We start from the raw sequence: 27939 nt of genomic DNA, 5'->3' as shown, positions 1-27939 counted from the left end.
TGTAGCAGGGCGTAGTCCTCTTCCTTTAAGGTGCTTTAAGTTGATGTTCCATCCTTACATTTAGATGCCTCATAAGGTGCCCTGGAACCAGGCTCACCTAATTTGTCACAGAAAAATCCCTCCTGTAGAAGATGCAATAAGGTATTTCTGCCTCTGTTACTGAACAAGCATCACAAGAATTTTTTTTCTCCAGAATTTAAGGTTCTTTTAAGACAAGGTGGTAATTATTCAGATCGTCTGACTGCAGTGATTTAAAAAAATTGTTTTTAAAACCCGGGCATCCCCATTTTCAGGCCAACAACTATTCAGTAGTTGAAGCAGCTCTAGTGAACAAAAGGGTTCTGCTGTTTTTTGTTTTTCTTTTCATTGTTGATGCCAGAAAAAGCTCTTTGAGGGAGGCAGAAGTCTGAATACCTAAAAATGCTACGCTGAGCTGCACCTCTCCCATTGGCTCAAATTTTAACAGTGTTTGTAGGTGAGGCGTAGGTTGCATAATCATTTACAAGTTAGAGGAGACATTTTCCTCCAAGATTTGGGTTTTAGAAGCCTTATTTTTGAAATGGCATAAAATATTCTCAAATAGATGCTTTGGTAGCATGGGAGAGGACTGACTTGCCTTATAGTGTCATAGGTCAGAAATGGTATGAAAAAGCTAATTTGATAGAGTTGGAGCACTGCTAATTTGCTCATAAAAGTAATCCAATATTTACTGCATTAACAAAGACTTCCCAAAGTGCTCAAGGTCCTTGCACCTTTTGAATGGTGCTTCCTTGGATTTGGTAGTTTGGGTCTGTGCCAATGGAGGGATGATTCACAGAATTAACTGTTCTTAATAGTCAGTGGTCAGGCTAGAGAGGTTACTAATGCTGGGCTAGCAACCAACTAAGAGTCATAGTCAAATGGCCACAGACTTCAAGAGGCTGTATTTCAAAACTAGACGGGTGTGATCAAGATTCATGATTGGCAGCTGCACCCAGTGGACCCACTAGTTCACCAGGTGCAACCAGGAAATTGTATAGAAAATGTATGCTTTAACTCTTGGGCTTTAATATCTCTAGTACAGCCATTGATGCATTTCTCCTTCTGTGCCTCTCATCTTCAAAATTACCCTTCCTCATCCAGCTTCTCCGTCTTTTAGCCACATATAAACATTTTGTTTCTCATTCACAGATTCAAAGGTCCTGATGAAGAGACCCACAGCACCCCAGCACCAGTCCTGCACAGCACCACAAGAAGAAAAATTGTATTGGTGTGCAGAATCATCTGAGTAAGCCTCCACTCGAAGGTTGGCCCTGTATTGCACATTGTGCAATTAATTCTGGGGAGAAACACTGGCCTATTGTGAGATAAACCTTCATACGGAGCTCATCCTTATGGGCACTTTAAACATCCAACCCAGTGACGATAACCTGTATCATTAAAGAGCGTAAAAAAGGTTTTACTCAGTATTTCTATATGTACCTCAGATGTTCTGCTGTGGCGAGATACGTTCTAGTGTAGAGTCCGAGGTGAACATCACTCAAAGCTCACATCTATAGTTGTATCAGATGATCTATAATTTATAAGGTGACAACCCCACATCAGTGCACAGAGTGTGACCTCGTTTTCCTTCTAATCAAAAATGTGTTCAGCATCAGAATATCCTTAGGAGAAACTGTAACAGTGTGAGAAAGCTTGACTCACTGAATCCTCTGTTGAATTATCAGAGAATACTTTCTGGGAAGGAACTTTACCAGTATATTGGATGTGGGAAACACTTCACTGAGCCAGAGAAGCTACTAAAACACCAGAGAATCAATATGGGTGAGAAACCCTGTAACTGCACAGAATGTGGTAAAAGCTTCATAGATAGACACAATTTGTTGATACACCACAGAGTCCATATTGGTGAGAAACCCTATCCGTGTGCAGAATGTGGAAAAGTGTTCACTCGTAAAAGAAATCTTCTCATACATCAGAGAGTCCATTCTGGTGAGAAGCCCTATCAATGTACAGACTGTGGAAAAAGCTTCACTCTGAAGAGCACACTGAGGAGGCATCATAGAACCCATACTGGTGAGAAACCCTATCAGTGTGCAGAATGTGGGCAAATCTTCACTCGCAAAACAAATCTTTTCTTACATCAAAGAGACCATACTGGTGAGAAACCCTACCAGTGTACTGAATGTGGAGAAGTGTTCACTCGGAAAAGAAATCTTCTCATACATCAGAGAGTCCATTCTGGTGAGAAGCCCTATCAATGTACAGACTGTGGAAAAAGCTTCACTCGGAAGAGCACACTGAGGAGGCATCATAGAACCCATACTGGTGAGAAACCCTTTCAGTGTACAGAATGTGAGAAAAGCTTCATTGCAGAATACAATTTGTTGAGACACCTGAGAGTCCATACTGGTGAGAAACACTTTCAGTTAACAAAATGTGGGAAAGGCTTCACTCATGAGACCGATATGTTAAGTCACCAAAGAAGCCATATTGCTGAGAAACGCCATTGGTGCACAGAATGCGGGAAAAGCTTCACTCGAAGAACCACACTCATCGTACATAAGAGAATCCATACTGGTGAGAAACCCTTTGAGTGTAAAGAATGTGGAAAAAGCTTCAACGAGAAGCACATGGTTGTGGATCATCAGAGACTCCATACTGGTGAGAAACCTTTTCACTGTACAGAATGTGGAAAAAGCTTCACTCAAAAGAGAACACTGTTGACACATCAGAGAATTCATACAGGTGAAAAACCATTTCAGTGTACAGAATGTGGGAAAAGATTCATTAAGACCTACAATTTGTTGATGCACCAGAGAGTCCATACTGGTGAGAAACCCTATCATTGTGCAGACTGTGGGAAAAATTTTGCCCTTAAGAAAACTATGTTAATACACCAAAGAATCCATACTGGTGAGAAACCCTATCAGTGCACAGAATGTGGGAAAAGCTTTACGCAAAAGAGCTCACTATTGGGACATCAGACAACTCATACAGGTGAGAAACCTTTTCAGTGTGCAGAATGTGGGAAAAGGTTCATTAAGACACACAGTTTGTTGATACACCAGCGAGTCCACACTGGTGAGAAACCATATTGTTGTACAGAATGTGGAAAAAGGTTCAGTCTTAAGCCAAAAATGTTAATACACCAAAGAATCCACAATGGTGAAAAACCATATCGAAGAACAGAATATGGAAAACAGCATACTGTGGCGATATCAATAATCAGTACATAGGAGAAACTATATAAATGTACAGAGTGTGGGGAAAAGCTTCACTCAAAGCAAGGTCTGTTACTGCATTGGAGGATCCATACTCCGTAAAGGCTGATTTAGTGCGGAAAATGTAAGAGGACAGTCATGCTACTTAGAAGCCTTATTGGGGCACAAAAAGTGGGGAAAGCTTCACTAAGACATACTGATCATACATCATAGAATACATACTCGGGAGAAACACTACCACTGCACTGAAAGCGGAGAAGGCTTCAGTGAGAAGCCAACCAGGTGATTTTGTGGAAAGAAATTCGAAATTGAAGTTAAACCATCTAGGAGATCCCGTGATTGCAGTCTGTGGTGTTCCCTGCCTGAAATATTGCAAGCTAATGAATCAAGCTCATTTTGGAAAGTAATCTTAGACCATGAATGTAGTCAGGAAGTTTGTATCATTTCCAGTCTCAGCTCATGATTAGATATCTTACAGACAGGATTTGTGTACAATTATCAGAAGTGAGAATGTGATGGAACATGAAATAGTTGGAGGTTGTGAGTGTGACCCAAGCGAGTGACCCCGCCTCCCAAAGAATACCAAGTAATACAGGGAATAAAAGCTGCAAATTGTCATGGGCAGGAAGCTTAGGTGGGATCCTGATGGGAAAAAAAGCCTGATCCTTGCCCATGAATCCTGACATGTTAACTGTTTAGAATTGATATGGCGCCTTCCAAAAGGCAAGGAAGGAACTGTTTTTGTCTTGGTGCATAAAAAGGGATTCCCTAATTTGTGCTTTTAGAATCTGCTGGAAAAATCTTTAGGCAACTTTTCCTTATTTTCTTTCTCAGTAGGGCTGAAGAGAAAAAAAATTCAAAGCAGTCTAGGTATTGTCCACATTTTCCTAGCAGTGATAATCTAATAATGTTGTCCATGCACATTCAGAAGTTTATGGGTCATAGAAGGATGCTGGAGTATGACAGACCAACTTTCTGCTAGAAAATGGTGTAACTCAGAATCTGCATGTCCTTTTACAGTTGATAGTATCTCTTCACACCCACACATGAGATACTTCATGCCTGTCTATAAGTGTATACCTCCGAATTGCAATTGACAGGGATGCATAGTTCTCTCCTGTAGGAAAGTACCATCTTGCCTGGCATGTTACCCCCATTTTTCACTGTATATATGTTGTTTTAGTTGTATGTGTCACTGGGACCCTGTTCACCAGGGCCCCAGTGCTCATAAGTGTGCCTGAATGTGTTACCTGTGTAGTGACTAACTGTCTCACTGAGGCTCTGCTAATCAGAACCTCAGTGGTTATGCTCTCTCATTTCTTTCAAATTGTCACTAACAGGCTAGTGACCAATTTTACCAATTTACATTGGCTTTCTGGAACACCCTTATAATTCCCTAGTATATGGTACTGAGGTACCCAGGGTATTGGGGTTCCAGGAGATCCCTATGGGCTGCAGCATTTCTTTTGCCACCCATAGGGAGCTCTGACAATTCTTACACAGGCCTGCCACTGCAGCCTGAGTGAAATAAGGTCCACGTTATTTCACAGCCATTTTACACTGCACTTAAGTAACTTATAAGTCACCTATATGTCTAACCTTTACCTGGTAAAGGTTAGGTGCAAAGTTACTTAGTGTGAGGGCACCCTGGCACTAGCCAAGGTGCCCCCACATTGTTCAGGGCCAATTCCCTGAACTTTGTGAGTGCGGGGACACCATTACACGCGTGCACTACATATAGGTCACTACCTATATGTAGCTTCACAATGGTAACTCCGAATATGGCCATGTAACATGTCTAAGATCATGGAATTGCCCCCTCTATGCCATCCTGGCATTATTGGGACAATTCCATGACCCCAGTGGTCTGTAGCACAGATCCTGGTACTGCCAAACTGCCTTTCCTGGGGTTTCACTGCAGCTGCTGCTGCTGCCAACCCCTCAGACAGGTTTCTGCCCCCCCTGGGGTCAAGCCAGGCTTGTCCCAGGATGGCAGAACAAAGGACTTCCTCTGAGAGAGGGTGTTACACCCTCTCCCTTTGGAAAATGGTGTGAAGGCAGGGGAGGAGTAGCCTCCCCCAGCCTCTGGAAATGCTTTCTTGGGCACAGATGTGCCCAATTCTGCATAAGCCAGTCTACACCGGTTCAGGGACCCCTTAGCCCTGCTCTGGCGCGAAACTGGACAAAGGAAAGGGGAGTGACCACTCCCCTGACCTGCACCTCCCCTGGGAGGTGTCCAGAGCTCCTCCAGTGTGCTCCAGACCTCTGCCATCTTGGAAACAGAGGTGCTGCTGGCACACTGGACTGCTCTGAGTGGCCAGTGCCACCAGGTGACGTCAGAGACTCCTTCTGATAGGCTCCTTCAGGTGTTAGTAGCCTATCCTCTCTCCTAGGTAGCCAAACCCTCTTTTCTGGCTATTTAGGGTCTCTGTCTCTGGGAAACTTTAGATAACGAATGCAAGAGCTCATCAGAGTTCCTCTGCATCTCTCTCATCACCTTCTGCCAAGGAATCGACTGCTGACCGCGCTGGAAGCCTGCAACACTGCAACAAAGTAGCAAAGACGACTACTGCAACTCTGTAACGCTGATCCTGCCGCCTTCTCGACTGTTTTCCTGGTGGTGCATGCTGTGGGGGTAGTCTGCCTCCTCTCTGCACTAGAAGCGCCGAAGAAATCTCCCGTGGGTCGACGGAATCTTCCCCCTGCAACCGCAGACACCAAAAAGCTGCATTACCGGTCCCTTGGGTCTCCTCTCAGCACGACGAGCGAGGTCCCTCGAATCCAGCAATTGTGTCCAAGTGGCCCCCACAGTCCAGTGACTCTTCAGTCCAAGTTTGGTGGAGGTAAGTCCTTGCCTCACCTCGCTAGACTGCATTGCTGGGAACCGCGACTTTTGCAGCTACTCCGGCCCCTGTGCACTTCCGGCGGAAATCCTTCGTGCACAGCGAAGCCTGGGTCCACGGCACTCTAACCTGCATTGCACGACTTTCTAAGTTGGTCTCCGGCGACGTGGGACTCCTTTGTGTAACTTCGGGTGAGCACCGTTTCACGCATCCTCGTAGTGCCTGTTTCTGGCACTTCTCCGGGTGCTACCTGCTTCAGAGAGGGCTCCTTGTCTTGCTCGACGTCCCCTCTCTGTCCTGGTCCAATTTGCGACCTCCTGGTCCCTCCTGGGCCACAGCAGCGTCCAAAAACGCTAACCGCACGATTTGCAGCTAGCAAGGCTTGTTGGCGTTCTTTCGGCGGGAAAACCCTTCTGCACGACTCTCCACGGCGAGAGGGATCCATCCACCAAAGGGGAAGTCTCTAGCCCTTTTCGTTCCTGCAGAAACCTCAGCTTCTTCTGTCCAGTAGAAGCTTCTTTGCATCCACAGCTGGCATTTCCTGGGCATATGCCCATCTCCGACTTGCTTGTGACTTTTGGACTTGGTCCCCTTGTTCCACAGGTACCCTAGATTGGAAATCCACAGTTGTTGCATTGTTGGTTTGTGTCTTTCCTGCATTATTCCTCTAACCCGACTTCTTTGTCTTTTGGGGAACTTTAGTGCACTTTGCACTCACTTTTCAGGGTCTTGGGGAGGGCTAATTTTCTAACTCTCACTATTTTCTAATAGTCCCAGCGACCCTCTACAAGGTCACATAGGTTTGGGGTTCATTCGTGGTTCGCATTCCACTTTTGGAGTATATGGTTTGTGTTGCCCCTATCCCTATGTGTCCCCATTGCATCCTATTGTAACTATACATTGTTTGCACTGTTTTCTAAGACTATACTGCATATTTTTGGTATTGTGTACATATAACTTGTGTATATTTGCTATCCTCACTCTGAGGGTACACTCTGAGATACTTTGGCATATTGTCATAAAAATAAAGTACCTTTATTTTTAGTATAACTGTGTATTGTGTTTTCTTATGATATTGTGCAAGTGACACTTGTGGTACTGTAGTAGCTTCACACGTCTCCTAGTTCAGCCTAGGCTGCTCTTCTAAGCTACCATTATCTATCAGCCTAAGCTGCTAGACACCCTATACACTAATAAGGGATAACTGGGCCTGGTGCAAGGTGCAAGTACCCCTTGGTACTCACTACAAGCCAGTCCAGCCTCCTACATTGGTTGTGCAGTGGTGGGATAAGTGCTTTGAGACTACTTACCACTCTTTTCATTGTACTTTTCATAAGAGAAAAATATACAAAACAAGTTCAGTGTGTGTACACATAGCTAAAAAGTTTTGCATTTCCTCTTTTCACTGTTTTCAAAGTGCTGAAAAGTACTTCTAAACTTTCAAAAAGTTCTTAAAAGTTTAAAAAGTTTTTTTCTGTCTTTCTAAAAAGTTCTGAAAACTTTTTTCTCTTTTTCTATCACTTTAACTCTCTCTAAAAATGTCTGGCACAGGCCAAAATACTGATCTGTCCAAACTTGCATATGATCACCTTAGCTGGAAAGGAGCAAGGAGTCTCTGCAGAGAGAGGTTTGAGTGTAGGGAAGAATCCTTCCTTAGAACTGTTAATTAACATGCTTAGAGAACAGGATAAGGCCATAAGTGCCCCATCTGTTGAAAAAGTAGCTAATGGTTCTCAATCTGATCCAGGGACTCCCCCAGGAAAAGGTTCAGGGAAGAAACTTCTTAGCCTGCCCATTACAAGACAGTCTAGCATAGTTAGTACTGAGGTGGAGTCACATCATACAGATGATGTGCTCTCACATTACACTGTCAGCCAAGCTGTTAGGGTGGCCTCTGTAAGGGACAGGTCTCCTTCCGTTCATTCCCATCATACCTCTGTATCTAGAAATGTCCCTCCCACCAGCCCTGATGACAGATTGTTAGAAAGGGAACTCAATAAGTTGAGGGTGGAACAAACCAGACTGAAGCTTAAAAAGCAACAGCTGGATTTGGATAGACAGTCTTTAGAAATAGAGAGGGAAAGACAGAAGTTGGGTTTAGAAACCCATGGTGGCAGCAGCAGTATTCCCCATAGTCATCCTGTAAAAGAGCATGATTCCAGGAATCTGCACAAGATAGTTCCCCCTTATAAGGAGGGGGATGACATTAACAAGTGGTTTGCTGCACTTGAGAGGGCCTGTGTTGTATAGGATGTCCCTCAAAGGCAGTGGGCTGCTATCCTATGGCTATCATTTAGTGGAAAAGGTAGGGATAGGCTCCTTACTGTGAAAGAAAGTGATGCCAATAATTTCCAAGTTCTTAAGAATGCACTCCTGGATGGTTATGGCTTAACCACTGAACAATACAGGATAAAGTTCAGAGAGACCAAAAAGGAGTCTTCACAAGACTGGGTTGATTTCATTGACCATTCAGTGAAGGCCTTGGAGGGGTGGTTAAATGGCAGTAAGGTTACTGACTTTGAAAGCCTGTATAACTTGATCCTGAGAGAGCATATTCTTAATAATTGTGTGTCTGATTTGTTGCACCAGTACTTGGTGGACTCTGATCTGACCTCTTCCCAAGAATTGGGAAAGAAGGCAGACAAATGGGTCAGAACAAGAGTGAACAGAAAAGTTCATACAGGGGGTGACAAAGATGGCAACAAAAAGAAGGATGGTAAGTCTTCTGACAAGGGTGGGGACAAATCTAAAAATGAGTCTTCATCAGGCCCACAAAAACACTCTGGTGGGGGTGGTGGGCCCAAATCCTCTTTTAATCAGAACAAGGAAAAGAAACCATGGTGCTATTTTTGTAAAGTAAAAGGCCATTGGGCAACAGATCTCAGTTGCCCAAAGAAAAGCACCAAGCCTCCTACCACTACAACCCCTACTGCTACACCTAGTGTCCCTACTAATAGCAGTGGTGGTGGGAGCAAACCTACTAATAGCCAATCCAAGGGAGTAGCTGGGCTCACTATTGATAACTTAGTTGGGGTTGGCCTTGTTAGGGAGGCCACAGAGGCTGTGTTAGTCTCTGAGGGGGCTATTGATTTATCCACCTTAGCTGCTTGTCCCCTTAATATGGATAAGTACAAACAGCTACCCCTAATAAATGGTGTTGAGGTTCAGGCCTACAGGGACACTGGTGCCAGTGTGACTATGGTCATAGAGAAACTGGTCCACCCTGAACAACACCTACTTGGTCACCAGTACCAAGTAACCGATGCTCACAACAACACACTTAGCCACCCCATGGCTGTTGTTAATCTCAACTGGGGGGGGGTTACTGGTCCAAAGAAAGTTGTGGTAGCCACAGATTTACCTGTAGACTGTCTACTAGGAAATGATTTGGAGACATCAGCTTGGTCAGATGTGGAGTTGGAGGCCCATGCAGCAATGCTGGGCATCCCAGGGCATATTTTTGCTTTAACCAGGGCTCAGGCCAAAAGGCAAAAAGGACAGGGAAGCTTCGATCCTGGAACAATGGACCAAGTGCTCCCTAAAGCTAGGGCTAGTAGAAGCAAACCACTTCCTACTATCCCTCCCTCTACAGTGGATTCAACTTCAGAGGAAGAAGAATTCCCTCCCTGTGCAGAACCTACACCAGAGGAGCTGGAAGCAGATACTGCTGAGCTTTTGGGTGAAGGGGGGCCTGCCAGAGAGGAGCTGAGTGTGGCACAGCAAACCTGTCCCACATTAGAGGGTCTGAGACAGCAAGCTGTCAAACAGGCTAATGGGGATGTCAGTGACTCTCACAGAGTTTACTGGGAGGACAACCTCTTGTACACTGAGCATAGGGATCCTAAACCTGGAGCTGCCAGGAGATTAGTGATTCCTCAGGAGTACAGAAAGTTCCTCCTAACTCTGGCACACGACATTCCCCTAGCTGGGCATCTAGGACAAATGAAAACTTGGGACAGGCTTGTTCCCTTGTTTCATTGGCCTAGAATGTCTGAGGACACAAAAGATTTTTGTAAGTCCTGTGAAACCTGTCAAGCCAGTGGCAAGACAGGTGGCACCCCAAAGGCACCCCTTATTCCACTGCCTGTGGTTGGGGTTCCCTTTGAAAGGGTAGGGGTTGACATAGTTGGCCCCCTTGACCCTCCTACTGCTTCAGGCAATAGATTCATCTTGGTGGTAGTAGACCATGCCACAAGATATCCTGAAGCTATTCCTTTAAGGACCACTACAGCTCCTGCAGTGGCAAAGGCCCTCCTGGGAATATTTTCCAGGGTGGGCTTCCCAAAGGAAGTAGTATCAGACAGGGGAAGCAATTTCATGTCTGCATACTTAAAGGCCATGTGGAAGGAGTGTGGTGTAACTTACAAGTTCACCACACCCTATCATCCACAAACAAATGGACTGGTGGAGAGATTTAACAAAACTCTCAAAGGCATGATTATGGGTCTCCCTGAAAAACTCTGCAGGAGATGGGATATCCTTCTACCATGCCTCCTTTTTGCCTACAGGGAGGTACCCCAGAAAGGAGTGGGCTTTAGCCCCTTTGAACTTCTTTTTGGACACCCTGTTAGGGGTCCACTAACACTTGTAAAGGAGGGTTGGGAACAACCTTTAAAAGCTCCTAAGCAGGATATTGTGGATTATGTACTTGGCCTCAGATCAAGGATGGCTGAGTATATGAAAAAGGCCAGTAAGAACCTTCAGGCCAGCCAAGAGCTCCAGAAGCAATGGCATGATCAGAAGGCTGTTTTGGTTCAGTACCAACCAGGGCAGAAAGTGTGGGTCTTGGAGCCTGTGGCCCCAAGAGCACTCCAAGATAAATGGAGTGGACCCCACACAATTGTTGAGAAAAAGGATGAAGTCACTTATTTAGTTGACTTAGGCACTGCCAGGAGTCCCCTTAGGGTACTCCATGTCAACCGCCTGAAACCCTACTATGACAGGGCTGATCTCACCCTGCTCATGGCAACTGATGAGGGACAGGAAGAAGACAGTGATCTTCTACCTGATCTCTTCTCTTCCAGAGAACAAGATGCTCTTGTGGAAGGTGTAGTTTTGGCTGATTGTCTTACTGCTGAGCAGAAAGATAATTGCATAAATCTCCTAGATCAATTCTCAGAACTCTTCTCTACTGTGCCAGGTACCACTTCTTGGTGTGAGCACACTATAGATACTGGAGACAGCTTGCCTGTCAAAAGTAAAATCTATAGGCAGCCTGACCATGTCAGGGACTGCATAAAACAAGAGGTCCAGAAAATGTTGGAACTAGGAGTAGTTGAGCACTCTGAAAGTCCATGGGCTTCTCCTGTGGTACTTGTACCAAAACCCCATTCCAAAGATGGAAAGAAGGAAATGCGGTTTTGTGTAGACTATAGAGGTCTCAACTTGGTAACCAAAACTGATGCTCACCCTATACCCAGGGCAGATGAGCTCATAGATACACTGGCATCTGCCAAGTATCTAAGCACTTTTGACTTGACTGCAGGGTATTGGCAGATCAAATTGTCAGAAGACGCTAAACCTAAAACAGCATTTTCAACCATTGGAGGACATTACCAATTTACTGTAATGCCTTTTGGTTTGAAAAATGACCCTGCCACTTTTCAGAGGTTGGTGAATACAGTCCTGCAAGGGCTGGAAGCTTTCAGTGCAGCATATTTGGACGATATAGCTGTCTTTAGCTCCAGCTGGGATGATCACCTGGTCCACCTATGGAAAGTTTTGGAGGCCCTGCAAAAGGCAGGCCTCACTATCAAGGCTTCAAAGTGCCAGATAGGGCAGGGTAAGGTGGTTTATCTGGGACACCTTGTTGGTGGGGAACAGATTGCACCACTACAGGGGAAAATCCAAACAATTATTGATTGGGTTCCCCCTACTACACAGACTCAGGTGAGAGCCTTCCTAGGCCTCACTGGGTATTACAGGAGGTTCATTAACAACTATGGCTCCATTGCAGCCCCTCTTAATGACCTCACTTCCAAGAAGATGCCTAAAAAGGTATTATGGACAGCAAACTGTCAGAAAGCTTTTGAGGAGCTGAAGCAGGCCATGTGCTCTGCACCTGTCCTGAAAAGCCCTTGTTACTCTAACAAATTCTATGTCCAAACTGATGCATCTGAATTAGGAGTAGGGGCAGTCCTATCACAACTTAATTCTGAGGGCCAGGATCAACCTGTTGCTTTTATTAGTAGGAGGTTGACCCCTAGAGAAAAGCGTTGGTCTGCCATAGAGAGGGAGGCCTTTGCTGTGGTCTGGGCTCTGAAGAAGTTGAGGCCATACCTGTTTGGCACTCACTTCATTGTTCAGACAGACCACAAACCTCTACTTTGGCTAAAACAAATGAAAGGTGAAAATCCTAAATTGTTGAGGTGGTCCATATCCCTACAGGGAATGGACTATACAGTGGAACATAGACCTGGGAGTAGCCACTCCAATGCAGATGGACTCTCCAGATATTTCCACTTAGACAATGAAGACTCATCAGGTCATGGCTAGTCTTATTGTCCTTCGTTTGGGGGGGTTGGGGGGGTTGTGTAGGAAAGTACCATCTTGCCTGGCATGTTACCCCCATTTTTCACTGTATATATGTTGTTTTAGTTGTATGTGTCACTGGGACCCTGTTCACCAGGGCCCCAGTGCTCATAAGCGTGCCTGAATGTGTTACCTGTGTAGTGACTAACTGTCTCACTGAGGCTCTGCTAATCAGAACCTCAGTGGTTATGCTCTCTCATTTCTTTCAAATTGTCACTAACAGGCTAGTGACCAATTTTACCAATTTACATTGGCTTTCTGGAACACCCTTATAATTCCCTAGTATATGGTACTGAGGTACCCAGGGTATTGGGGTTCCAGGAGATCCCTATGGGCTGCAGCATTTCTTTTGCCACCCATAGGGAGCTCTGACAATTCTTACACAGGCCTGCCACTGCAGCCTGAGTAAAATAACGTCCACGTTATTTCACAGCCATTTTACACTGCACTTAAGTAACTTATAAGTCACCTATATGTCTAACCTTTACCTGGTAAAGGTTAGGTGCAAAGTTACTTAGTGTGAGGGCACCCTGGCACTAGCCAAGGTGCCCCCACATTGTTCAGGGCCAATTCCCTGAACTTTGTGAGTGCGGGGACACCATTACACGCGTGCACTACATATAGGTCACTACCTATATGTAGCTTCACAATGGTAACTCCGAATATGGCCATGTAACATGTCTAAGATCATGGAATTGCCCCCTTTATGCCATCCTGGCATTATTGGGACAATTCCATGACCCCAGTGGTCTGTAGCACAGACCCTGGTACTGCCAAACTGCCTTTCCTGGGGTTTCACTGCAGCTGCTGCTGCTGCCAACCCCTCAGACAGGTTTCTGCCCCCCTGGGGTCAAGCCAGGCTTGTCCCAGGATGGCAGAACAAAGGACTTCCTCTGAGAGAGGGTGTTACACCCTCTCCCTTTGGAAAATGGTGTGAAGGCAGGGGAGGAGTAGCCTCCCCCAGCCTCTGGAAATGCTTTCTTGGGCACAGATGTGCCCAATTCTGCATAAGCCAGTCTACACCGGTTCAGGGACCCCTTAGCCCTGCTCTGGTGCGAAACTGGACAAAGGAAAGGGGAGTGACCACTCCCCTGACCTGCACCTCCCCTGGGAGGTGTCCAGAGCTCCTCCAGTGTGCTCCAGACCTCTGCCATCTTGGAAACAGAGGTGCTGCTGGCACACTGGACTGCTCTGAGTGGCCAGTGCCACCAGGTTACGTCAGAGACTCCTTCTGATAGGCTCCTTCAGGTGTTAGTAGCCTATCCTCTCTCCTAGGTAGCCAAACCCTCTTTTCTGGCTATTTAGGGTCTCTGTCTCTGGGGAAACTTTAGATAACGAATGCAAGAGCTCATCAGAGTTCCTCTGCATCTCTCTCTTCACCTTCTGCCAAGGAATCGACTGCTGACCGCGCTGGAAGCCTGCAACACTGCAACAAAGTAGCAAAGACGACTACTGCAACTCTGTAACGCTGATCCTGCCGCCTTCTCGACTGTTTTCCTGGTGGTGCATGCTGTGGTGGTAGTCTGCCTCCTCTCTGCCCTAGAAGCTCCGAAGAAATCTCCCGTGGGTCGACGGAATCTTCCCCCTGCAACCGCAGGCACCAAAAAGCTGCATTACCGGTCCCTTGGGTCTCCTCTCAGCACGACGAGCGAGGTCCCTCGAATCCAGCAACTGTGTCCAAGTGGCCCCCACAGTCCAGGGACTCTTCGGTCCAAGTTTGGTGGAGGTAAGTCCTTGCCTCACCTCGCTAGACTGCATTGCTGGGAACCGCGACTTTTGCAGCTACTCCGGCCCCTGTGCACTTCCGGCGGAAATCCTTCGTGCACAGCCAAGCCTGGGTCCACGGCACTCTAACCTGCATTGCACGACTTTCTAAGTTGGTCTCCGGCGACGTGGGACTCCTTTGTGTAACTTCGGGTGAGCACCGTTTCACGCATCCTCGTAGTGCCTGTTTCTGGCACTTCTCCGGGTGCTACCTGCTTCAGAGAGGGCTCCTTGTCTTGCTCGACGTCCCCTCTCTCTCCTGGTCCAATTTGCGACCTCCTGGTCCCTCCTGGGCCACAGCAGCGTCCAAAAACGCTAACCGCACAATTTGCAGCTAGCAAGGCTTGTTGGCGTTCTTTCGGCGGGAAAACCCTTCTGCACGACTCTCCACGGCGAGAGGGATCCGTCCACCAAAGGGGAAGTCTCTAGCCCTTTTCGTTCCTGCAGAAACCTCAGCTTCTTCTGTCCAGTAGAAGCTTCTTTGCATCCACAGCTGGCATTTCCTGGGCATATGCCCATCTCCGACTTGCTTGTGACTTTTGGACTTGGTCCCCTTGTTCCACAGGTACCCTAGATTGGAAATCCACAGTTGTTGCATTGTTGGTTTGTGTCTTTCCTGCATTATTCCTCTAACCCGACTTCTTTGTCTTTTGGGGAACTTTAGTGCACTTTGCACTCACTTTTCAGGGTCTTGGGGAGGGCTAATTTTCTAACTCTCACTATTTTCTAATAGTCCCAGCGACCCTCTACAAGGTCACATAGGTTTGGGGTTCATTCGTGGTTCGCATTCCACTTTTGGAGTATATGGTTTGTGTTGCCCCTATCCCTATGTGTCCCCATTGCATCCTATTGTAACTATACATTGTTTGCACTGTTTTCTAAGACTATACTGCATATTTTTGGTATTGTGTACATATAACTTGTGTATATTTGCTATCCTCACTCTGAGGGTACACTCTGAGATACTTTGGCATATTGTCATAAAAATAAAGTACCTTTATTTTTAGTATAACTGTGTATTGTGTTTTCTTATGATATTGTGCAAGTGACACTTGTGGTACTGTAGTAGCTTCACACGTCTCCTAGTTCAGCCTAGGCTGCTCTGCTAAGCTACCATTATCTATCAGCCTAAGCTGCTAGACACCCTATACACTAATAAGGGATAACTGGGCCTGGTGCAAGGTGCAAGTACCCCTTGGTACTCACTACAAGCCAGTCCAGCCTCCTACATCTCCCATCTGTTTTCAAGATATTTGTTTGGTTTCCCAGATCTGTTAAAACTGGTAAGGATGTTTCTCCCACCATTAATAGCAGACATAATTCGAACCTAATCTATACAGATGACATTATAGTTCGGGAGTTATTCCAATAGGACCCCAGGGTGGTTTAAATGAATTGGATCTGTATTTACAGAGAACTATTTTGCACATAAACATAGTCAGATCAAATGTGAATCTGATAAATAGGTTTAGAAAGCAGTGTATATTTCATTGGTACTTGTTAAGGTACCTTTAGAGCAAGTGAATAATTATACATACTTGTGTAGGGTTATAACTCTGAATATTCATGTAACATCTTATGTTAATCAATAGCTACATGCTCAGGCATTGAGGGTGATTTGTGAACCTCCAACAGAGACCTCCTACAGAATAATTATGAATTGCTAAGGTTTTCCTGGGTATCAAATAATATCGTAGAACTGTAATGTGAAAAGGTGTTCTGTTTTACAAGTTCTAGGTCAAAACTTAAATAAAAGTTTGAAATCAATTTGACATCTGGAGTGCAATCCATTAGTGTTTGCAGTTGAACATATTTCTCAAAAAATAATTTAAATTATTTGAAAAAGTTCCTTTGTCCTGAGGATGGGTAATATCATTCATGGTTCAGGAACATTGTGAAGAATTCAAGAGACCTCTGTTCCATGGATGGTAAAAAAGAGAAAAACAAAATGTATAGTTGTATTTAGAAATCTTAACCCCCGACAGTGCACTTCAAAGCAACTTCCATTGTAGGGACATCTGTGTCCCCTATCAGCAAGGTCCTCCAGGCGTTGTAGCAGGCTTGTGCCAAACACAACCCAGCGGGCTGGGAAAGTTGCATTGAAGAGCAATGTCCGTGGCCGGCAACTGTAATTAGGTTAATGGAATTGCCATTAAATTACTTACATTGTGAAGCTCCTTAAAGTGCTGTGCAGCACGAGCACTTCTCATTTCGTGTATTTCTTGCTGCCCGTGAACTAAGCATTCTTGTTTTGCAAGGAATTTCACTTCCATTCCTCCCTTGGCTACCAACAACCCTTCACTTAAAGAAGCTATAAATATAGCTATGGTGTTAGAAGAGAGAGAGATTAATGAAAGAAATACAACAGTTGGATCTCAAGAACGTGGGTGAGGTGGCAGAGGCACATGAAACTAGGGATCAGATGAATGTTGTGAGCAAGAAACCTTCAATTAGTTTTCAAGGAAACAACAGTAAAGGAGAAAACTGTAAAGTAATGAATATATCTAACTATGCAGGGAAGCAGGTTACAAAGTCATGTTGAAGATGTGGGAGTAGTGTGCATCAGGGTGATTAGAAGAACTGTTTTGCCATAGGCAAAGACTATCGGAACTGTGGAAAAAAGCGGGGGTTCCAGGATGTGCAAAGCTGCAAACAGGAGTAGAGTATCATCATTCAAAGAAGCATCAGAAGAAATTGAACATAAAGTGTTGATGGTGAATGGCCGTGGTAAAAAGGAACCTAAGGCTGAACTCAAAAGGAAAATCAACCCAAAGCAGTGTGCAGCATAAATGTAAAATATGTTTAATTGATGGTGGATTCTGGATCATTGTTCACCATAATTCCTTAACAGACATTTGAGGGTACGTGACCCAGCCAGAAATTAAACTCCGCAAACGTGATTCTGAAAGGGTAACAAGGTGCAGCCATAGATGTCACAGGCTCTATCCTTTTAAAGATCAAGTTTCAAGGCCTTGACACATTTGTGAAGGTATGTGTGGCAGAATCTGGGCCTTCGATATTGGGGTGGTCTCACCACTATGATTTGCATTTTATTGTGAATCCAAGAGCAGCAGTTTAAGTGTCAGTGGTGGAGGTCGTCTTCCTTTCAGCTTGTCATCAGCAGCAAGCATTTTTCAAAGATTGATATTTAATATTTTAGCTGGTGTGAAGAATGTTGTGTTCTTTGAAGACGGCGTGTTGATTTTTGGGGAAGGTATTGCCACTCATGATAAAACATTTGTAAGAGGTATTGAAACAAATTACAAATGCAGAGTTGACATTGCGCAAGGCAAATTGCAACTTTTTGGTGCAAGAAGATGAGTATTTAGGATATTAATTTTCAGGCAGGCAGTAAAGCCAAAGTTGAATCTTGTAAGTGTGGTTGTAAATGCTGAAGTGCCAAATGACAGAGAAAAACTGTGATCCTTTATGGGCCTAGTGGAATATTATTCCAGGTTCCTTAAGGATTTTGCACACATGACAGAGGCCTTGATAGAATTATTGAGGAAAGAGAAAAGATTTGTTTATGGGGAGGCTCAACAACTGGCATGCCTTGAGATAAAGAACAATATTGCCAATGCCAAGGTTTTGGTCTCATTTCAAATGGGGTTTAAAACTAAACTAACAATGGATGCCAGTGCTGTAGGTATTGGAGTGGTATTGTTCTAAATACATGGACATTCTGAGAAGACAGTAGCTTGTTGACTGGGGCAGAGGGAAATTATTCAGTAATTGAGCAAGAGGCATTAGCTGCTGCCTGGGCTACAAACTATTTCTGAACATTTATTTGAGGGAATTATGTGTTGGTAAGAACAGATAACAAGCCATTACCCAAGGTACTTGTGCGTTCAGGGATTAAGAACTGATCTGGGTGCTTAGCAAATTTGACTGAAGTTACATGAATATGATTGTAGGGCGGAGTATGTTCCTGGGTGGAAAAACAGCGGTGGATTGCTTATCACGGATAAGGCAGCAGGTGAAGGTGAGTTGGAAACTGAAGAAGTAGTAGCCATTTTCAGGGATGCCATAGAAGGTTTGGAGGTTACTGTATCCAAAGAAGATTGAATGATGGCAATTGGAGGATGATAACACGTTGAGGGTAGTAGTGGTGTTGATCGAAGTTGGGGGGAAGAACACAAGAGTATGCTTCCTGACTGTGTAAGGCCTTGTTTGTAGGAGACTTGCCCTCTATGTAGTGTACAAAGCTAGGCGCAGTGTGGAGGGGATCCAGGCAACCACACATTGGTTTACAGAGGTGAAAACGAGATCACCTAATGCTTTACGGTTTAACAGAGCTTGATCGAGCATTTAGGGCAATCTTGGAGAAGTGCAAACCATTTGTTGTACTCACAGTATCAATCATACAGCTCACACATTCGAAGGAATAACTCGAGAACAATTTATAAAACTACTTCAGATTTTTATATAACTTTTAAGACCAAGATTATCAAAATTGTTTAAGTACTTTTTGAGAGATGGATTTTTGAAGTTTAATAAAAATGGTATTTTCTGCGTAATTACACACCATAGGAATCAACAGAAAGTCACCCTCACCCTTAAAAATACACATAAAATCATACAGTTGCTTTACCAAGTTCTTCTTTTGCAGGTTGGTCAAGGTCATTGGTGGGCACACTGTGCCAGCTGGAGAAGTTTGGGCAGCTCCCAGTTCCGGCAGGAGCAGCGGTGAAAAGTTTCTGGAGCTGGTGCAGGGCCACAGCGGGGGACCACTTGGAAAAGGTCTGTGCAGGTACATTTAGAGGTGGTTCATGGTGGGTCCCCTTGGGAGTGTCGAGGTCGCAAGGGGTGAGGGACCCTTAAGGCACAGCAGGCTCTTTGTTGCAGCGCATGGGGCAGCCGGGTGCAGAGCGAATTGGTGAGCCAGGAGCTGTGCACAAAGATGGCCTTTGGATGTGGATGTAAGTCACTTCAAGGGTCGTTTGCAGGACAACAGGGGCTCTCTGGTGGGAGGTTCGGGGTGTTCCTGAAGTCCCTCGACTGGGACTTCCTCCTAGACCTTTTTCAGCCCCGGGCAGACTGGTTTTCCGGTGTCCGATGTCAGCTGACCAGTACCCAGGGTATTAATACCGTCGGCCACTGAAGGGCAAAGTGCCACCAAACTTGGCACACTTGCAAGGTTTGTCCTCTTGTTCGTTAGTGTGTCGTCTTGTCTGGCTGCGACTTCCAGTTCAGGAGTTAGGGGCCGGTCAGTGAAGTGGCCCTCACTTGGTTGCTGGTTTCTTCCTTGTTGCAGAGTGGTACCTCCACTCTGGAGGGAATTCTTGGGCGGTTGGCAAAGCCTGGAGGTCCCCTGGGGTTCTTGAGGTCAGTCCAGTTGTCCAGCTTCTCTCCAGCAGTGATTGCCGGGTCTAGATGCAGCAGGCAGGGTTTGGCACCTTTTCTTTGTGCAGCAGGTCCACAGTTCTCGTGCCTTGGATCTTCTTGGTGCTGATCTTCTTTGTATCCTTCGAATCTGATTACCTGGTCTAGGGGTGCCCACTGAATTCTGAATTTAGTGGGCGTTTTAGGGCGAACCTGGTAGTGTCCAATGGGACACTTACCTTTGGGTGGCTACACTCACTATAGTGACTACTTCCTGTGGGAATGGTCACTTCCCTATCCTCGACTGGCTGTTTTCCTTCGATCTAAGCTGGAGGAAAATGAAATGGGGTGTCCACCTCGCAGGCAACACCTTAGGGGTAGTGCATTCCAGGTGGGGCCACACCCCCTACTCTTTATGTGGTTTCCCACCTTTGCTCCCGCCAAAGGTGGGGTTTTTCAAAGGGGTTGACCATTTGCTGCTAGCAGCAGACCTGGGGGTTGAGTTTCAAAGGTGGTAAGCCCTTTGAAGCTTGCCACCAGGGCAGTGCACATTCCTGAGAGAGGGGGTGTTAGCACCTCCACTTAGGAAGGGCATTGTTCTACAACCCAGAGAGACAGGGTTCTCCCCCAAGGTTTGTAGATTGGGTGTTTGGACATGGCAGGCTGGATAGAGCCAGTCAGCAACCATGCCAGGGTAGTTAGCGTTTGTAGGGGGCACCTCTAAGGTGACCCCTGGGTACATTTAGGGATACATCCAACACAAGTACCAGTTTGGATGTATTATTCTCAGTTGTTTGATACCAAACAACCCAGGGTTCAGAGTGGCCATCATGTAGTAGGGAAACTCGCGTTGACTAGTGTCCAGCACATGTATTAAAATGGTTGTTCTGTTCACTCACTATGTCCCAGGTTTGGCAAGGACACAGTGGGAGCATTTTGCTCATTCAGCTGTGGCCTCACATATGACATGGTGCACACTGCCTCAGGGCTGTAAGGACTGCCACAGGGGGTGTCTTACCCGTAGTATATGCAGTGTATGGTGGACAGGGCACACAGGCAGTGTGCCATGTAGAGTTTGAGTTTTAGGTTTGCACCAGTACATCCGGCCTGAAATGGCAGGGCTGGGAACATCTGGATGCATGGTCCTGCAGGGAGGCACAATCAGTGCTTCTGCCCTCAGGGGCCTACCCGTAGTACCCCATGCCCTGGGTGTGGGAAACTGGCACCTTGTTGCAGTACCCCCAGCCCCCACCTCCCCACTTTTTGCCTGGTTTCTGAATGCAACTTGGACTGGAGTGCACTGGGATCCTGCTAACCAGGTTGCCAGTGTTCTTTCCCTAAAATTGCAAAGGTGTACTGCCATTTGATGGAGTTTGTTTTGACCAATGACTTTGTGTTTCACCACTGCGCATATTAGTTGCTCAATGTTCACATTGTATGTTTTGTTCAGTTTAGCCGCCTATGGGCTTTGACATTGCATTAGCCATTACTTTCTGTATTCAGTTGAGCCGCCTATGGGCTTTGACATTGCATTAGTCATTACATTCTGTATTCTGCCAATTGGCTTTGACATGGCATTAGCCATTACTTTCTGTATTCAGTTGAGCCGCCTATGGGCTTTGACATTGCATTAGCCATTCCTATTGGCTTTGACATGCTGTATCCAGTCTAGCCGCCTATTGGCTTTGACATTGCATTCCTATTGGCTTTGACATGATGTATTCAATTTAGCTGCCTATTGACTTTGACATGCTATTAGATATTCTGCCTATGGGCTTTGACATGATATTATATATTGCATTTTGTATTCAGCTTAACTGCCTATTGGCTTTGACATGATATTATACATTACATTTTGTATTCAGCTCCGCTGCCTATTGGCTTTGACATGATATTAAACATTGCATTTTATATTCAGCTCAGCTGCCTATGGGCTTTGACATGATATTATACATTGCATTTTGTATTCAGCTCAGCTGCCTATTGGCTTTGACATGACACTAGACATTGCATTTGATATTTAGGTTAGCTGCCTATTGCCTTTAACGTGGAGTTAGACATTGCAATTGAGAATCCAAGCTGTATTTTTCCAAGCTGTGTTTTTGAACCAAGATGTTTTTCTCACAGTAGACTAGACCTGATAAGAGAGGGTACATGGTGTTGTTCTCTCTGCTTGAGCTTGGGAACAGGAGTAGTCTTGGAGACCTGGCCAGTCTCCAAAAGGCTTGCTCAGTTTCCCAGGTCTGAGAGGAGGGGGCACACCTTTGTAACGAATGACACAGGCTGCAGAGAGTCAGATTCGAATCTGCCAGACCTCGTGCTGGAGCTTGGCGCCAGCTGCCAGCAATCCCGTGTGGGTAGATGAATCTCTTTCTCGCGGCTGACAGGGGTCATCAGCTTGCAGACCTTAGAAAGATGAAGCTGTAGATAGTTTCCCACACGGTGAAGTATTTGTTTTGCTTTGCATTCAATATCTTATAAATATAACCTGCTGTGTATATTGCAAACTGATATATTTTGTTTGATTAACGCGGACTTGAAAGCTACTAATTCGTCATACATAAAAATTGGGGTTGGGGAAGAATTAACAACAATAAAAGTCTTCTTTGACCTCAGAAGTGCATTTCTGGTGTGTTATGTTAGTGCTTAGAAACTAAATAAGAGGAAAGCACTACAATTGGTAACAGAAGTGGGGTCGGTCATTAAGAGGTGATTAAGAGGGTGTTGACGAGTTGGTAGATTTCTAAGTGCACACTTTAAAAGTGTAATTGTTTTTGTTGTTTGGAGAATTACAGAAATTGTTTTTTTTTTGGAGAATCACAGTAGCACGGCAGACCATGTCTGAGAATGCATGTGTTGGTAAACTGCCCGATGGTGCTAAGAAAAACTGTGAATTGTTTTCTGTTTGGAGAATTACAGGAGCACAGCAGACCATTTTTGAAAATGCATGTGTAGCTAAAATGCCTGATAGTGTTTTGAGAAATAATTTCTGTTGTACATATGTAGAAAAAGTGTCTTTTGGAAGTAATGATGACAGAAAGGTCTGGATACCTTTATCTGCTTACAGAGAAATGCAGGAGAAATGTAGGAAGTTGGAACATGAAAATAGGAATTTACGTGAGCAAATTAGCCCGACTGAAAGTTATAAAAGGGCTGTTTTAGAAGAATCTTTCTTGTCCCATTCCAGTAATGAGGGGGTTAAGACAGCTCCGAGCTGCACTGAGTTTCCTGTGAGCCAGGGTTTTTGGCAGCCAAAATGCATTCCTTAACTGATAACACGGACGAGAGAGACCAGAATGTGATTTACGAGTTACCGTTGCAAAATACACAAGTAAAACGAAGGATTTTAGAGCAAGACACCCCGAGTTTCATTAGCTTGTTTGATTTTTGGAAAAAGAATAGCCCTCATTTGAGGGAAATCCTAACACTTTTGTATATGGTCACTGTGAAAAATGATATGCAGCTGCGCGCTTGTGATTTGGCAAATGAAATAATGCAGACTTTAGGTTTCTGCGCAGTGCAAGAAGAAAAAACTGATGTACATGTAACTCAAGAACAAGGAAAGAAAATAGTGCCCCTAGCTAGAATCATACAATGGATCTGGTACTTGCAAGACAGGGCTAGAGTACCACAGGTAAAAGAGTTATCAATGAAGTTGTGTGCACCATTTGAATTTGTGTCTACTGAAGATAAAAAGCATGTTTGTTTTACTAATGATTCATTGACTGAAATGTTGTTTTCTGGCACAGTAGAAGGAACAGTGTTGTATAATGTGTGTCAGATTTTAAAGCAAGAGCTACGTGAGATGTCATTTTTATGCTGATTTTTGGTTCTTTGATAATGTTTTAGCCACATGGCTTGTACCTAACTGGTTCAATTACCTTGCAGATGTTAATCAGAAAAATTCAGAGAGAGAAGTATACACCCAGAATTCTGCCTTAGTGGGGATGGCTAAGTGGGTGCCCCAGAAATGTGAACAGCTGAGAGAAAAAGCCACTTACAGGTGGGCAGAGATGAGAGAGATGCACATTCCCCTAGATTTGATAAAAACTGTGCAGCACGCACAAAAGCAATCTGTCATGCAAGCAGTCACAGAGCAGTTGGGGAGAGGAAAGTTACCAGGACAGAAATGGCAAATTGATCAGGTTTTAGGGAAAGTGATTGCTGCAGATTACCAAGGAAAAATCGAAATTATGCTGATACCTAGAAAAGAATTTGATTTATTCATACAAATTGGAGACAGAATGGCCCAAATTGGCAAAAGTGCAGTGAATGGAGGTTTGTTAAAGAAGGAGTCTGCCCCAGCCCTTCTGACAGTGCAAGAAAAGGGAAGCTGTGGTGCAGCAGATAAAAACCTCAGTGCTGATGTGTGGGCTGAAGCCCCAAGTGATCCTCCAGAACCTGCAGCGAATGTAACAAAGGGCCCCAAAAACGTCCTGCTGATTATAAAACAGGGAAAGAAAGAGGAAGGGTGCAGTTTAAATGAAAAATGTTATTTGCAAGAAAAGTCATACTTGTTTCTTTTGCAGATCCTACCACGTTTCGCCACTGTCCCTGAGTGTGCTGTGTGGTCCCCCTTCCGGTGTGTGCGTGTGGGGTCGGGGAAGGGACCGAATCCCCAACCTGAACCTGGCTGAGTAAAGTGCCAGCACCATGGATCCATTTTGCGCAAACTGCACCTTCAGTTCAAGTTCAACTTGTTTGATTGCATTCTTCCACCCGGAACTAAGCTGTGTTTTTTATTTTTTTTCCCTCTCGTATGGAACTCTGACTTTTGCTTATCTTCCAGCAAACCTTTCAGGTGGACCGTGCACCTTTACATGAGCAGAACTCATGCCACATCAAATTGCTAACACTGTTGAATTAGAGACTCATTCAGAGTACAAATTGCCCAGTCTTTTCTATATAGATGTATCTGATGTGAAAGGTTATGAGATCAATGTGTTAATGCACTTCTATTGCTTTACAGGGATTGCTTTGATCATTCAAATCTGACTTGTTGATAATGTTTTTTTTGTGCTGATGTTTTTTTTTGTTTTTGTTTGAAACAGGAGATATGTGAAACAAAAATTCATTGGTCAAAGGGCGGAATGTACTGCCATTTGATGGAGTTTGTTTTGACCAATGACTTTGTGTTTCACCACTGCGCATATTAGTTGCTCAATGTTCACATTGTATGTTTTGTTCAGTTTAGCCGCCTATGGGCTTTGACATTGCATTAGCCATTACTTTCTGTATTCAGTTGAGCCGCCTATGGGCTTTGACATTGCATTAGTCATTACATTCTGTATTCTGCCTATTGGCTTTGACATGGCATTAGCCATTACTTTCTATATTCAGTTGAGCCGCCTATGGGCTTTGACATTGCATTAGCCATTCCTATTGGCTTTGACATGCTGTATCCAGTCTAGCCGCCTATTGGCTTTGACATTGCATTCCTATTGGCTTTGACATGATGTATTCAATTTAGCTGCCTATTGACTTTGACATGCTATTAGATATTCTGCCTATGGGCTTTGACATGATATTATATATTGCATTTTGTATTCAGCTTAACTGCCTATTGGCTTTGACATGATATTATACATTACATTTTGTATTCAGCTCCGCTGCCTATTGGCTTTGACATGATATTATACATTGCATTTTATATTCAGCTCAGCTGCCTATGGGCTTTGACATGATATTATACATTGCATTTTGTATTCAGCTCAGCTGCCTATTGGCTTTGACATGACACTAGACATTGCATTTGATATTTAGGTTAGCTGCCTATTGCCTTTAACGTGGAGTTAGACATTGCAATTGAGAATCCAAGCTGTATTTTTCCAAGCTGTGTTTTTGAACCAAGATGTTTTTCTCACAGTAGACTAGACCTGATACGAGAGGGTACATGGTGGTGTTCTCTCTGCTTGAGCTTGGGAACAGGAGTAGTCTTGGAGACCTGGCCAGTCTCCAAAAGGCTTGCTCAGTTTCCCAGGTCTGAGAGGAGGGGGCACACCTTTGTAACGAATGACACAGGCTGCAGAGAGTCAGATTCGAATCTGCCGGACCTCGTGCTGGAGCTTGGCGCCAGCTGCCAGCAATCCCGTGTGGGTAGATGAATCTCTTTCTCGCGGCTGACAGGGGTCATCAGCTTGCAGACCTTAGAAAGATGAAGCTGTAGATAGTTTCCCACACGGTGAAGTATTTGTTTTGCTTTGCATTCAATATCTTATAAATATAACCTGCTGTGTATATTGCAAACTGATATATTTTGTTTGATTAACGCGGACTTGAAAGCTACTAATTCGTCATACATAAAAATTGGGGTTGGGGAAGAATTAACAACAATAAAAGTCTTCTTTGACCTCAGAAGTGCATTTCTGGTGTGTTATGTTAGTGCTTAGAAACTAAATAAGAGGAAAGCACTACAAAAGGTAATTGGAGACACCTTTAACTACCACTATAAGTCCCTAGTAAATGGTACTAAGGTACCCAGGTACTGGTCAGTGGATGTCTGAAACCAAGTAAAACAGCTCCCCATGAGCTGCAACTGGATCAGGAGGAAGCCCCAGTCAAGGGACTTCAGGAAAACCCTGGACTTCCCCCAAGAGTGCCACTGTCGTCCTGCAAGCGACTCTGACCGCAACCTGCATCGGCACCAGAGAGGCATCTTTGCGCACAGCCCTTGGATCAACAATTTGCCCTACAACCAGCCACCCTGAGACAAGGAACCAGCCATGCCCCAAGGGTCCCTCACCCCTTGAGACCTCAACACCACAAAGGGGACCCCAAGGCACCACCGTTAAACCTGCTCCTGCAGACCTTTTCCAAGTGGTACCCGGCTGTGGCCCTGTAACAGCTCCAAGTCTTTCGTACTCTGCTCCCGCCGGAACCGGGAGCCGCCCGGACTTCTCCTGCTGGCGCAGCGTGCCCACTGACGACTGCGACCAACCTGCCAAAGCTGAACTTGGTAAAGCAATTGTATGATTTTATATGCATTTTTATAGGTGGCCTTCCATTGATTCCTCTGGTGTTTAATTATACACAGAAAGACTGCATTTATTAAAACGTGAATATTCTGATGGATACAACTACCTGTGGATTCCTCACCTAATGAATACTCCCACGGCGCCAGCATTCAACGGAAATCTTCTTACTAGTCTCTGCACGTCGACGAGGACGTCACTCTAGCCCACGCGACGCCGTCTGACGTCATACAGGCAATAAGAGGTCCTCGACGACGTGCGGACGTCAGTTGCCTTTTTTCCGTGCATTCGAAACGGTTATCTTCGAGGGAGCAACTGTTACTTTTTTGGTTACAGTGTATTTTTGCTGCGTAGTCTTTCGCTGTGGTAATAATGTCGCAGAGAAAGTCTGGATTTAAGCCTTGTCGTGAGTGTGGAGGCAAGATGTCGGTGACGGATCCTCATTCCGATTGCCTTTGGTGTTTGAGCTCCGACCACGACGTCTCGACTTGTGATTCATGCCAGCACATGAATCCAAAGGCCCTCAAGGAACGTGAGGCGAAGCTGTTTATGGCTAAATCGAAGGAGAAGCATCACAAGAAGTCTTCTTCTCCAAGACATCGGCGTCATCGAGACTCCCGGCGCCGTAGAGAATCTCGGCGTCATTCGAAGGAGACTCGTTCCAGGTCTTCGGATCGGCGCCGAAGGACATGGGAGATCAGTCCCACGGTTACGCTGCATCCTTCGACGCCGTTGCCCTCTCCGGCGTCTCCAACTTCACCTGGACAGGCGTCGGTGATTGAGGTATTGGAGCCTCAGGTGTTTTCTCCGGCGCAGACGTCGAGGCCGGCGTCGGGGTCGCCTCCGAGACAGGCACCTCAGTATCCGGCTTTTCCCACCCCTGGAGCCGATAGTTCCGCATTCTTGAATGCGATGTATGCCATCTTCCAACAGATGGCTCCAGGGAGTGCTCCGGCTGGGCCTTTGGCCTTTTCTTTGGGTGATCCTGCGCCTCTTCGGCCGGCACCCTTTATGCCCTTTCTCCCTTGTGGGAACGTGGGCTCGGCGTCAGTGTCGGCGCCGGTGGCTTCAGAAGGATTGGCCCCGGGGATTTCCATCCCGTCGACGTCGGGATTTCGGCCTGTGACTCCGGTGGGTCCATCTGCTTCAGCTGCTCTTTTGTCGGCGCCGAAGTTACCTGTGGCGCCGGACGCGGCGTCGGTGGCTTCTGAAGATCAGCGCCGATCTTCGACTTCGGCGGAGGCATTGTCGACTCCGCGTATTGAACAACGACTTCATTCCAGGAGACGTGCTCTCCGTGTATTA

The 27939-nt window shown here is 45.4% G+C and overlaps 1 protein-coding gene across 5 annotated transcripts in view; it reads left to right on the top strand.

Annotated features, from left to right (window-relative positions):
• Positions 1 to 26093, top strand: part of LOC138283007 (zinc finger protein 182-like) — a 68641-nt gene extending 42548 nt beyond the window's left edge. The window contains exons 2-4 of one of the 5 annotated variants that reach the window (XM_069221121.1): positions 1171 to 2979; positions 23552 to 23666; positions 24193 to 26093. In XM_069221121.1, the coding sequence (XP_069077222.1) occupies positions 1800 to 2979; positions 23552 to 23666; positions 24193 to 24304 (1407 nt within the window). In that variant the 5' untranslated portion in view covers positions 1171 to 1799 and the 3' untranslated portion in view covers positions 24305 to 26093. Of the gene's footprint in view, positions 1 to 1170; positions 5202 to 18950; positions 19082 to 23551; positions 23667 to 24192 lie in introns of those variants that run through there. The other 4 variants (XM_069221120.1, XR_011201031.1, XM_069221122.1 and 1 more) reach the window with 4 other exon arrangements.
• Positions 26094 to 27939: the final 1846 nt, after the last annotated feature.

Source organism: Pleurodeles waltl, chromosome 2_2 (genome assembly GCF_031143425.1).
Source record: "Pleurodeles waltl isolate 20211129_DDA chromosome 2_2, aPleWal1.hap1.20221129, whole genome shotgun sequence".
Taxonomy (NCBI): domain Eukaryota; kingdom Metazoa; phylum Chordata; class Amphibia; order Caudata; family Salamandridae; genus Pleurodeles; species Pleurodeles waltl.
The sequence above is the reverse complement of the archived record's forward strand: the minus strand, read 5'-3'. Positions and strand labels throughout refer to the sequence as shown.